Consider the following 16,504-nt stretch of genomic DNA (forward strand, 5'->3'; position numbering starts at 1 on the left):
TTGAAACCCCCCCCCAAATTAAATAAATAAATAAACAATCCTAGACAGAAATAGAATGGTATAAAGTAGTTTGTTTTGTTTTGTTTTTTGAGACAGGGTTTCTCTGTATAGCGCTGGCTGTCATGGAACTAGCTCTTTTTTTTTTTTTTTTTTTGGTTTTTCGAGACAGGGTTTCTCTGTGGCTTTGGAGCCTGTCCTGGAACTAGCTCTGTAGACCAGGCTGGTCTTGAACTCACAGAGATCCGTCTGCCTCTGCCTTCAGAGTGCTGGGATTAGAGGTGTGTACCACCACCGCCCAGTCTGGTAAATTCTAAGACCAAATGAAACCAATTTTTGTTCTATTTATTTAAGTGTATGTGGAGCACTCATGTGGCCTGCACATGGAGGTCAGAGGACAACTTGGGGAGCTGGTTCGAGCTGGTTCTCTCTCTACCATGTGGATCCCAGGGACTGGACTCAGGTTGTCAGGCTTGGAGACCAGTGCCATTGCCTGCTGAGCCATCCCCCAGAGTCCAGTTCAACACTTTAAATGATAGGCAAATGCCAATTCATTTAAAAATACTCTAAGTGTGTGTGTGTGTGTGTGTGTGTGTGTGTGTGTGTGAGAGAGAGAGAGAGAGAGAGAGAGAGAGAGAGAATGTGCAGAAGCACCTGATCACTCTGAAGCTGGAGAGAGAGAGAGAGAGAGAGAGACAGAGAGCGAGCGAGAGAGAGAGAGAGCGAGCGAGCGAGAGACAGAGAGAGCGAGAGAGAGCTCTGAACAGAACTCAGATCCTCTGGAAGAGCAGTACATGATCTTAACCACTGAGCCATCTCTCCCCAGCCCAATAACTCATCTTACACAAACTTATCTATCAGTTCTTAAAGGAGCCAAACACTTACTGCTGTTAGGCTAAAAAAACGACTTCAAAGCCAACCTATGCTACATAACTGAACTTGGCTAAATTAAAAAAATAGAATAATGTGAAAGAATGTGTATTTTTTTAAGAGCAAAAAAAGATGGGTCTTGGTTTTTATGCCATTTATAGTAAAAGTCGAATTATAACTGAATACTTGGTCGGCTCTACCAGCTGAAACATGGAGGATGCACCACGGCATCTGCAGAAGTGTCCACTCGAGAGGCACTGTCCCGCGACACACACCCACGTTCGCAGTCACCACGCATTTCCTAAGTGGGTCATCCACCTAGAATATCCCATGGGGACAAACTGTTCTCTCTGAAGCAGGAGTGGAAAGGGAAGATGTTTGCAGGGCTGCAAGTATCTCGCTTTGTGTCTTCCTAAAATATTTTCTGTCTTGAAGCTGCAGGATTCACGAAGAAGAGGAGCACGAGAAGGAAGAACAGGAGGAGGCACAGCTAAATTTGACTTGACATTTAACTTCTTCCTTCTCCTTTAATCTGACAAAAGACACAACCTGCTACAGAAAGTTATTACTTCACTTGGGTACCTGTTAGTCAAAAGCACCTAAAAACTGAGTGCAAGGTGTTACCAAAGCCTGTGCTCACATGGGGTGCGTCCAGTCTAGAAGGGAGGTGTGTGCTCTCTAAAGAGACAGAGTCGTGCATATCAAAGAAGTGACATAAGAGGGAACTTTCAAGAGTTTAGAGGCCGCTATGTATGGTCAGGACAGGGTTTCTGAAAAATACATTGTCTTGTATGTGCCTAGACGGTAGTGTGAGTGAGTTCTAGCTTGGGGATTAGGAAATCTAGGCTTCTGAGGACTAGTGTAGGCCAGATCAGTTTGATGATCTATGGAGACGTATGGATTGCTTTGCTATCGTTGCCTTTAAAGAAAACCTTCATACACACACACACACACAACACATGCACACTTTCACAACTAAGGTGTCCCTGCTACAAGAACTCCAACCAGAAATAAAGTCAACATGGTATTTTCCCCATTAACAGGAGTGCCAAGGTGACACGTATCTCTTTTGGTCATGTACTTTCCTCAGACATTTAATTATGCACAAATAAATAATTTTGCTTTGTGAGACAAACATGATAAAAACTACAGAAACCTACTCTAACTCTGCTTTAAATACCATTAGTTAAAGCATTACTGAAAGTTCAGCCTAGCCAGTTTAAGGATTTCTTCCTAATAAGACAGGTGTTCTTTTTCCCAGAATGTGCTTGCTGTGCATAAAAGTGGACAGTATTTTTTTAAACAAATGTCCTACAAGCACACAGAACCTGTAGCTAAAACCAAATTAAGAAATGCTTTTCCCACCAAGGAATCCTCAACAGTCGGATGAGGGCAGACCAAAGCACTCACTGTTGAAACGGCTGTATCTCTGGGCTCTGGAAATAAAACTCTAATTTAGCAGCATGCATACAGAGGGTCAATGTCAAAAGGGAAATCAAGTTTATCTAAATGTCTGTGGGACACCGTACTCATTACCATGAGCAAACACTTGTGATACACAGAACACATCAAATATTCTAGCCTGCCTTTAATCTCAGCACTTAGGAGGTAGAGGCAGGCAAGTGGCTCTCTGTGCTCCAGGCCAGCCGGGGGTACAGACTGAGACCGTCTCAAAAAGATAAAATAATAAAAAAATAAAATTTTAAGACAAAGTTAAAATGATTTCTGAGATTTTTATCCTTTTAGTATATATACATGAGTTTTCTTCATAAAAATGTTTAACCATTTGCAAACAATAAGAAATGAGTAAGATCTCACAAAGTGTAAACTTTATCAAGAACACCGGTTCCTTTTATCTATGTCTGGGCCCTATCTGTGTAGTACACAATACCACAGTGCACAGGAGGAGGCACCAAGCATCTCAAAAAAGAGACTTGTTTTCTGCCAGGTAAAAAATCCCAAAAAATGTTCCCACTTGTAAATTTAGATCATATACTTTGCTTACATTTCAATAATTCATTAAATTTTCTATTCCCCTCTATGAAATTATCACTCATGCTGAGATCTCAAGAGTATTTTATATATTCCTCAGTTTTCCTTAGTAACTATAATTTGATACACTGGCTGGGTAGATAAGAGTGCGTCTGTACGTTTGAACCCAGGGCCTCACGACAGACAAACATTTTACCACTGAGGAGACATCTAAGGTTGAGGCGTACACAGTGACTGAGAGCTAGAAGAAAGGCTTCCCAACAGAAAAAACAAGCACGAAGTCCTCAGGCAAGCACAGTGCTTCTGTGGGGTGGGGTGGAGCACAGGAAAGAGGGACTCTCCTATGGGACGTTAGTCATGGGACTCGCAGGCCATAGGTTTTATGTGATTTAATTAGAAGGCAGTTGAGGGGCTGCACACAGAGAAATGCATACTCGGGAAGCCCACACCTGCTGCTCTGAGATTAGAAAGGCACCGAGCGGTGGCAGGTAACAACACTCTGAGTACTTCTCATCCTGTCCTCTTCCGTCCCCATTTCAAAAACACCAAACCGGTCTCCCATCTTCTATAGCTACATTTTATTTTATAATTAATTACTAATTGGTCTCATGTTCCCAAGGCTGGCCTCAAATTGGCTACGTAGTAGGGGCTAGCCTTCATGTCCTGATAGGACAGAAATCTTAGGAGGGCAACACCAGCTGGTAGGCCCCTCCTCTGTCAATGCTCTGGTCACCCCTTTATCTTCCCTACAAAACCTCAAATCCTCTTGGTTGGGTAATTATTTCGGTGGCACACTTACCTAGCCTGGGGCCCTGCGGTTCAATTCCCAACACTACAAGAACAAACACAAGCCTCAAATATCACTGCCAACCAAATGAAGTACAAGCACCACCCCACAGCCCAATCCCACACTGCTTTTCTGGTCTTACCTCCTATTAGTAATGTGACGGACTCTGCTAACCCACCAGTCAACGTGATCTATTACTTTCTGGACATAATTTTTATTGCATATGCACATGTGTATGATGTATATGACAGCGTGGGCACAAGGGCCACAGTGCACATGGGAAGGTCAGAGGGTAACCTGTGAAACAAAGTCTGTCCTTCCACAGTGGATCCCAGGCTGGAGTACACACACATACACACTGTTAGGTTCGTGCCCGGGCTGGAGTACACACATGTAAACTGTCAGATTCGTGCCCGGGTTGGAGAACACACACATACACACTGTCAGATCTGTGCACAGGAGGCACTTGTACCCAGTGAGCCATCTCACCGGCGCACGGGCGGAACTTTGCGTGCCACCATCCGGCTTCTGTAATTCTGTCACACTGACTACTTCCTACGGCGTCACGGGTCAGCACACATTCTTCCTGGTGATACAGCGGTATCTTTTACTACAGCACACAGCATTTTGACGTCATGATCGAATTTAAACAGGTTTTGCGGTTCTGCATTTACAGGGTTTTCTACTCTCTTCTCTGGCTCACGAAATCACACACTACTAATGGGCTTCAGTTTGAAAACACTGTCGGTGCCCCTTTCCAGACATTAACAGGTCCCTAAACTAGATCATGGCATTAGAAGATAAACTTATGAATATCAAACCATGATGACTTTAACCATAAGGATACAGGATAAAGTTTAAATCATATTTTTCATTTTATGTACCACAATGCCAGGTATTTATTAATCGTCACTGAAGAGAAAGTTTAATAATAACATAGCCACCATATTAGCCAGGGTCACGGTCCGGATTGTTTTATGTTCACATCCAGCCTGTTTCAAATGGTAATTGTGATGGCCAGAATAGCCAGTTTTCAATACTCTATGACCCCCAGTTTCTGTTTTCCTACCTTCTGGAATCAGAACAGCCCTGTGAGATGGGGAGCAGAGCAGGTCCTCCGTCAGTGTTTACATCATCCTTCCCTCAGGGATGCGGAGGACGTCTTATGTACGGAGGACACCCATTACCATCCACTGAACTTAATTCTCTTTTATCACAGCCACTCCCTCCGCCTAGCGAGGCGTTCTTAGTCCAGTGTCCTCATTTGGCCCTCCCAGCTTTGCCAAAGAGGTAAGAAGGGTGAGCCTTGTGTTTCAGCTGAATGGCATCTCCTAAGGTTGAATGGCCTCCCCTGCAGTCAGCACTAAGGTACTTGACCACTAAAGTCCTGCTGAAGTTGTTGAATCTGCAGAAAACATCACCAGTAATCTGAGGTAAGGAAATGAAAACCCAATGAAGTGGCATCCAGACCTGCACTAACAGTCTCTTCTCTGTCAAAGGACCACACTTATATGTAAGCCAACAGACAAGTAAATCCGAATACCTGGATCTCAAAGACTCATGAAGTTTACCGTGAGACAATTCACACAGATTCCTGAGGAACAATTTACCATGAGACAATTCACATGGGTTCCCGAGGGACAGTTTACCATGAGACAATTCACACATGTTCCTGAGGGACAGTTTACCATGAGACAATTCACACGGGTTCCCGAGGGACAGTTTACTGTGAGACAATTCACACAGGCTCTTGAGGGACTATTTACCATGAGACAATTCACACAGGTTCCTGAGGTAGAGACAATTCACACGGGTTCCTGAGGAATAATTTACCGTGAGACAATTCACACGGGTTCCTGAGGGACAGTTTACCGAGACAATTCACACGGGTTCCTGAAGGTTTACCATGAAACAATTCACACAGGTTCCTGAGGGACAGTTTACCGTGAGACAATTCACACAGGCTCCTGAGGGACAATTTACCATGAGACAATTCACACAGGTTCCTGAGGAACAATTTACCGTGAGACAATTCACGGATTCCCGAGGAAAGTGGAGCCACTGAACATGCAAGTGCTGGGCCTGTCAGGGCCTATGTAGAGACGACATAGGGACGTGCTCTGCGTCAGCTCAGTACGCCTTCCTGACTCAGTGATGCCAGGAGGAAACCAGTTCCAGAGATCTCCCCAAGTGTCCGAGCTACTGAAAGCTCTGGAATGAGGGAGCTACAGGTATCTGGGAATGGTGATTTGAACAAAGTACTACAGGGGTCCCTGGCCCCGAGTCTCCACTTTGGGGCTTTCAGACCTAAGACTACGAACCTCAACATTTGTTAGCTATTATCTCTTCGAGGCCAGAACCCAGGCTTCAGCAAGCTCAGGGCTTTAGGAGAACCGCCTGGAATTTCCCTACTATGTGTTAACATTGTACACCACCTACTCTTACTCCCGCTGCACTGGCCTCAGAGAAAACCACCAACTCAGAGAGCTTTAGGTCGAGATTTTAGAGCAAACTAAAAAGAAAACATTTTTTTCTGACATATATATATCACACATATGTATATGTATATATAAAGTGGCAAAATTTCAAGAATACAAAATTACTCCAGGAACGCCTTTTCCAGACGAAGACAGGCTGCTTTGCTACTCTGACAGACTCATTCCCTCAGTGAAGAGCGTGTTCTAAGGCCGCTGACCTCAAAAGCCTCAAAATCCACGGTGACCTTTTTTAAATAACAGTGTAAATAAAAACTGTGCCCTGGAAATAACAACTATTAAATAATACTTGGTGGGCGCTAAAAATATCTAAGAATACAGGCTGAGCTTTCAGACGTTCTTGTGCTGTCTTCCCGAGAAACACCCCCACCCCTGTAAATCTTCCTATGTCTTGCTCAGCCACAAGCTGGCAGCCTTCCAGAGGAAAGGCATTAAGTATTCAATTTGATTTTCCTTTTGGCATTGGCCCTCTTGTGCATGCTGCTACCTTACAGTTTTGTTCCTAATGACAAGAAGCCTTTACGGCTGGCTGTGTCTCGGAAAGGTTACTATACCACCTTTCAGTGGTGGCCCAGGGAAGGGGAAAAAGAATAAAACAATCAGACAAACAGCAGCATGAAAGGGGGAAATAATCAGAGAAGAAAGAAACGAAGGCTGTCGGTCAGCTTTTGCGAGACGGTCAGCAGAAGACCATGGAACAACGCCTCTGCAAAGCCGTCCAGCATCGCAGCAGGACAGAGGACTAGACAACTCGCAGGGGGTTGTTTACACGAGGGGTAAGCACCACCTTCGCATTTCTATGCTGTGGTGAAGCCAGTGATGATATGCATTAATAAATAAAATTTACTCAATTTTTTCAAAGTCCTTACCCACATCGTTACCAAACACTGTCTTGATGTGTGTTAAAAGCTTTTTGCCAGGTTTCTAATGAGAGCCACATCCATAAGGAGGAAATAATTACAAGATCCACTTGTTTAGCAATATTTAACTCATGGGGCCCAAGCAAGATATATTCTAATTGTCTTATTGTTTTGTTGCTTTTGTATTATTTATGTATTTGAGTGTTTAGCCTGTATGTATGTATGTGTACCATGTGTATGCCTGGTACCCAGGGATGTTGGAGGAGGGCGTCAGATCCCCTGAAACTGGAGTAATGAGTGGTTGTGAGAGCCACCACGTGGATGCTGGGAACTAAACCTGGGTCCTCTGTGAGAAAGTAAATTCTCTTAACTGCTGAGCTAGCTCTCCAATCCCATTTTGTTTTTGAGACGGGATCTTGCTTGAAGTAGACCAGGTTGTTCTTGAATTTATTACACAGCCCAGGTGAACCTTGAACTCAGGATCCTCCTATGCCTCAGATTCACAGATGCTGGGGTCTTCAGATGTGTGCTGCCATGCCTGGCACTCCATGCTCTAAGTTTTCGTTTCATTTTACTGCACTGTCACTGATGGAACCCAGTGCCTCGTGCACGTGGCCATCACTCATGCTCAAGTGGAACCTCTTGCTCACTCACTGTCTAACAGAGCCTTTCAAGACCCCCTTCAAATGATAGTTAAGTGACCGTCCATCATCGTAGCCAATTCTCTCTCTCACACCCACAAAACTTGAGTTCCTTAAGGACCAAATAAATGGCCTTAAACATCCTTCTCTGTTCTCAGCGAACTCCCCAGTGTGTCCGGCAATGAGGCCACACAGTTCTGATCGGCAAGCATTTGCTGAGTGGATGAATAACCGGGCGAGCAAAGCGCAAAGATCCAATGCACTCAAGTCTGTCACTTTATTACCTAATCCAGAAACACAATCCTTTAGCCAGACCATGTTTTAAGCCATGAACCTATCCCAGCTAACTTGTTCTCAGAGACAGAAAGGAAGCCATCCCACAAACTCAAGTTCAAATGAGCTCAGTATCATGCTTACTTCTTAAATCACCTTTTCCAGAAAATACAATGTATCACAATCGATAAACTTACACATCTTAAAAATAAAATAACAACTATCCATACACTGTCAACCACTTTCATTTCTCAGGTAAAACAGCAAGTTTACTTTCAAACAAATACAAGCTGCACTTCATCACTGACTCACCGGTTCTTTTCCAACTCATTGTGTGTAGATCTAAAAGAAGAAAAAAAAGAGAGCGTTAGCCAGGCTTGTTAATAAAGCCGCAAGGCACCCTGGGGGATTCATCAGCAGTTTACCACAACCAGGGAGTTCAACACCCAGCATTCAGACTTCTATACCTCAACTCAGCTGACCTGAGTCGTTACACTTGCCTCAAATGACTGTTACAAGGGCTAACAAATCTATGCTAAACAGCAAAATACAGTGAGCTAGTTAGCAAGAATCACAATTATGCTACACTAGTTCCCTTAAATAAGTGTGCTACTAGTGTAAAAGCCCAGAATTTAAAACATGACTTTGATAAAAGAGATTTTAAGTTCTTGTTGTTAGGACGAAAACTTTGATCGTTTTACATTGTGTGAGTGCCCGTGTTTCCTGTAGTCCAGGAACCCTCAAACTCACAGTGTAACTGAGAACCTCCCAAGTGCTCGATTACAAGCATGCCCGATTACACCTGGTTTTATGTGGCACTGAGACCAAACCCACACTCTCATGAATGCTAGCAAGCACTCTCCAGCTGAGCTACAACGCCCCATATCACTTTACGTACCCTTGTTAATGTCAAATGCTTTCAAAATAATACCTAACTGACTGTTTTAACTTTATCCCCCCTCCCTATGGATATTTAACAGTAGATCCACAAATCTTAACAGGTATTTTTGTGAGCCTCACAATCTGTGAGAATTGAGTTCCTGAGTTTAACAGCCAGAGGACTGAGTATGTGTCTGTCTGTCTGTCTACCTTTTGCTTTATTGGCAATTAAAGTTCCACATGATGAAAAAGACTGACACTCATTGCAAAGAGATTATCTTAATAGAAGCACTTCTCCCTCAAAAAAGAAAAAAGAATCTTAGAATATCTCAAGAGTTCAGCCAAATGAGCAGCAAATGTACGTACAATTCAGGCTAAAGAAACCATAAAACCAAACAACCTGGACCTTAAAGCTCAGAGCTTAAAGTCTACCACTCTACGTTTATTCCGTTTAGATTTTTTTTTTTTTGGTTTGCGTGAAATGCTCAAGCAAAAAAGTGAAAAAGGAAATGGTAGGATATAATTATTTACCCACTACTGATGTTGTATATGTGTGTACATGCGTGGGCACGTGTGCCGTGGTGCACATGGAAGCCAGAGGGCAACTCTGTGGAGTAGGGTTTCTCCGCCCACCTTTATGTGGATGCCAGGCGTGCACAGTAGAGATATCTCAGCAATTCCCAAAAGGCTTGGTTGAGAAATTTAACTTCTTAAAAATCCTTCAAAATCAATGGTGAGATTTCCTGTGCCCTCCTAGCAAGGAAAGTTTGGGTTTAGCTGCCTTCCTCTAAAAATAAAACTGATAACAAGTAATAAGAATAAGAGACAATCTCTCTATAAAATTCCACAGTATACCATCAACAGCAACGCTGTATTTATAGAAAAGTAGATGCGAGTTTACCATAAACTTATGCTAACCTATCTGGCAATCCCACTGGTAGCCATAAACACAAAGAATAATCCATTCAGTGATAACCAATGGTGGAATTCCAACACTATACTGAGCCTATTATAAAAAGCTGAGACCAAAGGAGCATAATCGGGCCCACTGCTGTGAACAAAATTAAAACAGCAGGTCCCTTCTGCCTGTCCTGAACAGACTTATTATTTGTCTTATTAAAAAAAAAGAAAGAAAGAAACGATAAGAACCTGAACCTTTTTACTGAAGTAGGAAACCCAAGACACGTCTAGTTACACCACCACAGAATTTAATGTGGCTCCCAAACAGCAAGAAACAAAGCAATCACAAACATACTAATGACTTCCATCCCACCTTGGTCTCCCAGTGTTTACTCCTCTTACACATAATATTAAGAGAGCAAATACTGAATGCTCTCCGGGTTCTATACCGACTCAGACTACAAGGAACGAAAGGGTTTCTGGCTGGGGAACTCACACATGTACAGGAATCACTGTAACTAAAGGTAAACTAAGTTCACAAAGAAAGACACCAACGGTCACAGGAGTGCAAAGACAGTGGTTTACTTCCAAATGGGGTTACTGAGAAAACCCTGGAGAAGGTACCCTTGGATTTGGGGCTTAATTGATGGACATATTTGGTATCAGTCAAGTTTGGAACCTACTTAAAGGGATTGTTTCAACTAGAATTTAGAGGAAAACAGAGTGGACCAGTCCAAAGGGACACCAGGGAACACCAATGTACACAAGTCACACACCCACAGTGTCAGGCAACAAAAGCCTGGCACTCACACTAGCTGTGAAGCCTTGGGAAACGTTACTTAACCTGGTTCGCAGTTTCCTAATTTGTAAAATTCAAATATCATCATGCCTTGGCCAGCATTTGTCCCACACCAGGTTATAGTGAGAAGTAGAGGAAAAAAAACATGCAAAATCACCGGGAACATAGTACGCATTCAGGAAATGTTAGTCCCTTATTGTTTGGAGGCATGGTAACCCAGCCTGGCCTGAAACTCCTGATCCACCTGCTTTAGCCCCCCAAATACTACAATCACAGACCATACCACCCTGTCTAGGTAACTTTTTAAAAAAGTTTTTACATGTATGAGTGTTTTGCCTATATGTATGTCAGTGTAGCACCCATGTGCCTGGTGCCCTTCGGCCAGGAAATGGCATTGGATTCCCAGGCGCTAAAGTTAGACAGTTGTGAGCTGCACATGGGGCTTGACGTTGAGCCTTGGCGCTCCGGAGAAAACAGCCGACACTCTCAACCACTGAACCCTCTCTCTCTCCAGCAACAGTAAATTTTTTTTTTTTACAAAACTAAAAATATATTACTCTAAACACTGTTGAGCATACTGCGTAAGACAAATTGACAGGTGTTCAGTTACACATGAAATCTGCCTGGAAATAAATAATCCTTACAAGGAAAAGAGAAACTGAAAGACAAGTAACTAAATGATACACGGATGAACCTCGGATGAGCTGTATGAGATGAAGGTGCCTGATTATACACACCCAGAAAATAATGCAGATGATGTTAGTAATAATAATGAGTAAATTGATCTACTGCAGACCAACACACTCCCAAACAACCTTTTGCTTCTGTGACAACTTGTGGTCCACCCAAGCCGTCCCAATGTGTCAGGGAACGTTCAATCACAAGTTCTCCACAAGGTTCTGGCGCTCTGAAAAGCCTCTTGGTTAGCTGATGCTCCCCTTTAAATGAGACGCAGCTCTGAGAGCAAATACCAGCCAGCTCTTCCTTTCAGACGGCTCTTCTCTGCTGAATCAACGTCCAAAGACAGAAAAACATCTTTGGTTCAGCACCGAATCACAGGTGGCCTTTGCCAATAACATCACTTTAAGAGAGGCCTTCTGTGTGGCCCATACTGGGACAGGCACTTCTATCTCACGCGGGTAGATCCCTGTGTTTCTCTGACTACAACAGAACTCTAACACAAGCTCCTCAGCGTTTATTTAGGGCACAGTCGGTGCAGTGGAAGAGCGGACGAGAAAACTGAACCTGCATAAAATCACTGCCAAGAGAGGAAAAGAACAGCCTCCGTCCCGGCATGGAGACGACATAGCCTGCTTAGTTAGTGAGCCAGCCTTCAATGAGTCCACACTTTCTGTTTCATTTGCTTCTAAACCTTCAACTACCTAATGAATGCTGCTCTTACGCAGTGAACTGAACATTATCTATGAAAACAACTGTGTATCTTCTACTCCATAACTTAAAGTCCATCTCTCTCTCTCTCTCACACACACACACACACACCCAGAAAACTGCAGCTATCGTAGGGTGACGGGACTCTGATGCCTATATCCAAAAAGGGTAGAAAAGGAGAACTCTGGGAATCAGTGGAGCAAAACTTCAAAGTACACTGATTATATTATTACTATTTACTGTTTTATGTACCACACCCAGTTTTTACTTCTTTAAAGAGTATTTTTGTCCATGTTCCCACTTAAAGGCATATATATAGTTTTTTTTTGAGAAAAAGGCAGTAAAAGACACTAAAGATGGCAAAATTTAAATTTTGTAAACTTTAGCAGGGAACAGTTTCATACTATGTTTTCTCTTAATAACAAAACCTACAACCAGCACAGAAATTAACCCACATTGTGTGATTACCCCTGTCCTGGCCCACCCACTGGCTGGTGGACACTCCAACTGCTCTCTGTGTGATTACCCCTGTGAGGGTCGATTTGGACAGTTAACCTGACTCAAGGCAGAGTCACCTGGAAAAGGAGGGGTCTCTAGCCTAGGCTGGCCTGTGGGCATATCTGTGAGAGGTTTATTAATTGTGTTAACTGAGGCAGGGAGTCCCATCCTGAATGTGGAAGGCACCATTCCTTAGGAAGGTGGTTCTGAACTGTGTAAGCATGGAGAACTGTGCACTAGCATGCAGGCACATGACCATTCTGCACTACTATGCACTAGCATGCAGGCATGAGGTCATTCTGGACTTATGACATTCTGGCGTGCAGGCATGCGATCCTTCTGCGCTATTACGCACTACCATGCAGGCATGAGGTCATTCTGCACTACTTCTTGGGGATAGATGCAATGGGGTCAGCTGTCTGAAGCCCTGCAGTGTCTTTCGTGCATTTTCAGAGCCTAACTCGGAACTGTGAGCCAGGCTACACCTCGTCTCTCAAGCTGATTCTCAGGGCATTTCATCACAGCAACAAAAACAAAACTGTGGCGCTGCCTTCAGAGGATAACACACGGGGCAGCCTGCAGATGGAAAGAGATAACCCTGCTGCCAAGGGTGATGATGGAGGCCTGGCATCCCGGCATGTGGGATGCTGAAGCAGTATAATCACTTCAGGCTCAACAACAGCCTGGGCCTCAGAGGAAGATCAAACACAGAAACTAAGATTAGCACGTTCAGTGTGATGAGAACACATTGTCAGAGTTTCTATACAGGTCATGTGATGGCAGGACTAGCCTGGAAACTCGCGTTTCTTCTTATTATCAAGGCAAACTCACTATGCATGGCCTTACAATCTCTTATTAGAGTCTTCAAAGATTTACTGGATTGGTTCATTAATTAAATGCAGAATGCAAGACAGTCCACGGCTTTATCAAATTTAGCAATTTCAATAGTTACTGGAAAATAAAATAAAGGTTCAAATGGCATCACAAACATCAGCCATGGACCACTTTCTCGGGCTTCTGATGCAAAGGCAGAACACTGGCACAGTGACAGGCACAGGTCTGAGTCTTAATTTTCAGGTGAATTATTACTAAAAAGTCTTTGCTAATCTTGGAGAAACAAGTCCAGGGCCTCTACTTCCCCCTCTAGTTCTACCTAGGATGTTGCATGAAATACAATCCAAATACAATCCTTATGTCAGAACAAACTGAAGAAAACAATTACCCTTTATACAGTTTTCTAAGATCGGAATGAGATGATAACATGTTATGGACTTTATAAATGCACAGCTAGCATATTACACGCAGGTGATAATTATTACTATTTTTATAAGATACCTTTTTCCCCCTTTTTATTTCTGAGATGGGGTCTCACTACATAAACAAAGCTGGCCTAAAATTCACAATCCTCCTGCTTCAGTCTTCCAGGTGCTGGGAATACGGGCATGCACCTCTGTACCCACAGAAATGCACCCTTTGACACAGTTTTAAGTCTCCATGTTTACAATACAAGGTACATGCAGCATAATTCAGCCCTTGAGTCACTTGGAAGGACAAGAAAACACCTCAGACTATTTGAATGTCATCAAAAGACAACTAACTGGTTTAATATTCTACACACGAAACAAAACTACAATAACTACAACAACAAACCTACAATAACTTAAGATGTCACAGATAAGCAAACATGAGAAAAATGTTTGCACAATAGGACTTTGTCACCATGAAGAGAAATGGATGCAACTGTAGGTATCTTTATTAACTGAACTAAGTCAGTTTCAGAAAAAGATGTTTTTCTTTGTGTAGTTTCTAGACATTGTATGTATGCACACACACACACACACGCACACACACACACACAATCATGTCTGACAGAAGTAGAGTCAAACTGTGTAGGACAACAAAGCACATTAACGGTGGGGGGACAAGGGGAAGTGGGCAGGTACAGGGAACCGACACACACCATACCCTTTATTAGAGAAAGTCTTTTATATGTTCAGGATAAGTAAAAGCAAGGTTATGTATGTTCAGAGCCATGAAGCTCTCCCTCAGGGATCAGCTAACCAGGCCCTCTGTTACATACCTCACTGGGTTCTGTGTTTCCGAGAAGCTCACCATCTTTTGAAATAATATATTCACATGAGTATTTCTTTCATTAGGTGGGAAGTTTCATGAGAACAGAAATACAGTGTGTTTATGTAAATATACAAATACACCTACATATGCCAAATAAGGATGTGCTAACTTTTTGCTTTGTTTTGTTTTGGGGGGAAAAGGTTTTTCTGTGTAGCCCTGGCTGTCCTGGAATTTGCTCTGTAACTCAAGAGAATAGCCTCTCTCTATCTTCCAAGTGTGGGACTAAAGGCATAGGCCACTACTGTTTGGCACTGTGCCAACATTTTTAACTGTAGATATGCTGGCTAATATGTCCGCCCCCAACTTGACAGTCCATGCTATCAGGCTGCAACTATGAACACGTCTTCAAACTCAGCTTGGTAATAAAAAAGTTTTAATATTCATATATGCATACAGTATGTTCTGATCAAATCCACCTCCATCACCTCCCTCCAATTTCACTGTTATCCCCTAACAACTCTGTGTGCTTTTATTGTTTAGATTTTATGTTCACTAAATCCATTTATTGCCACATGCATGTGCACAGGTATCTACTGGTGTGTAGTAGCCCCTCAGAGCCAGAATCCCTGAAGAAAACTGACATCCTGCCACAGCAGGTATCAACTGCCAGTACCTCCTCAGAGAGGGGTGGGACTTCCTGATCCCCCCTTCATCCTCGCTGGGATTTTGGCAGGCTTGATCCTGTGCAGGTCTTCTGCATGCAGTCCCAGCCCGTAAGAGTTCACATGCTATGTTCCTGCAGGCGTCTACTAGTTCTGCCAATTAAAATCTTTATTCCTGCCCTTCTGTGATGGTTCCTGAGCCTCGCGAGGAAGCGATGTGACACAGACATTTAGAGCTGAATGCTCCGCCTCTTTATTCTCCGGGTACCAGCCAGGGCAGGTTTCTGTATTAATCACCATCTACTATAAAACGAAGCGTCTTCGATGAGGGTTGAAAGATGAATGAATTAATCTTACAAGCTGGTTTAATATGATGTCCACTTGGCAGAGTAATAGTCCTAGGTTCTCTCTTTGGGTCTATGACCTACCCAGCCACATAGGACAGTACCAGGCATACGCTTGATGGAGGAAGGTCATTGGCTAATAAAGGAACTGCCCTGGCCCATTTTATTGGTTAGAAGATAGGTGGGAGGAGAAAACAGAATAGGACACTGGGAGGAAGAGGAAGTGAGCTCAGAGACTCCACAGCTCTGCTCTCCGGAGCAGACGCCTGAGAGAGACGCCATGCCCCACTCCGGGCATGAAGCTCCGACCCAGGATGGACTAGGCTAGAATCTTCCTGGTAAGACCGGTTCTCACAGAGTATTAGAGATGGGTTGATCGGGATGTGAGAATTAGCCAGTAAGGGCTAGGGCTAAAGGGCCAAGCAGTGATTAAATGAATACAGTTTGTGTGTTGTTATTTCGGGGCATAAGCTAGCCGAGCGGGCGGCTGGGGTGCTGGGGAAGCGGCCCTGCTGCCCTTATTACTACAGTTGGCGCCCAGACGTGTGGACAACTAAACCCACTTAAAAAACCTGAGAAGGCTTAAAAATAAGGGAGCGAGAGTTTAACACAGATTTTTGCTGTTTGTTGGTGGCGTGCTGTAGAGAGATTTCCTGCTTCGGCAACAGTAGCAGGAAAAAAAACGCTGTGTCATTTTAAAGCGCGACTTCCTGGGGCTGTGCCGCCATTGCGATCTCTGTCTGGCTCCTGCGGGAGACAGAGCTTTTGAATAGAGCATAAATGGAGTAAAGTGCTACGATTAGTTTGATGGCAACTAGACTCGCTGTGTCCTCGGGTCTGCTCTGCTTGCCAGAGGCAAGCAAGCACCTCATCTAAGAGAGGCTTCCTGACTCAGCTTTAGCTGCAAAGCCTGCAGCTCATTAAGAGGTCCTGCCACTAAATGGTGTTGACGAAAAGCTGAACGCATGCTTTTCGGTTTTCAGCCGTAGCAGGAAAAAAGCTGCGCCGTTTAAAAATGCTGGCTTTCTGGGCCATCCTGCCAGGG

At 43.6% G+C, this 16,504-nt stretch overlaps 1 protein-coding gene across 4 annotated transcripts in view; it reads right to left on the minus strand.

Moving 5' to 3' along the window:
- Positions 1 to 16,504, minus strand: part of Mxi1 (MAX interactor 1, dimerization protein) — a 69,960-nt gene that overhangs the window by 23,703 nt on the left and 29,753 nt on the right. For all 4 annotated transcript variants that reach the window (XM_041661304.1, XM_041661305.1, XM_041661307.1 and 1 more), the window contains exon 3: positions 8,228 to 8,257. In XM_041661304.1, coding sequence (XP_041517238.1) covers positions 8,228 to 8,257 — 30 coding nt within the window. The remainder of the gene's footprint in view (positions 1 to 8,227; positions 8,258 to 16,504) is intronic.

Source organism: Microtus oregoni, unplaced genomic scaffold (assembly GCF_018167655.1).
Source record: "Microtus oregoni isolate MIOR12 unplaced genomic scaffold, Mior012 000012F_ref0000307, whole genome shotgun sequence".
In the NCBI taxonomy this organism is placed as follows: domain Eukaryota; kingdom Metazoa; phylum Chordata; class Mammalia; order Rodentia; family Cricetidae; genus Microtus; species Microtus oregoni.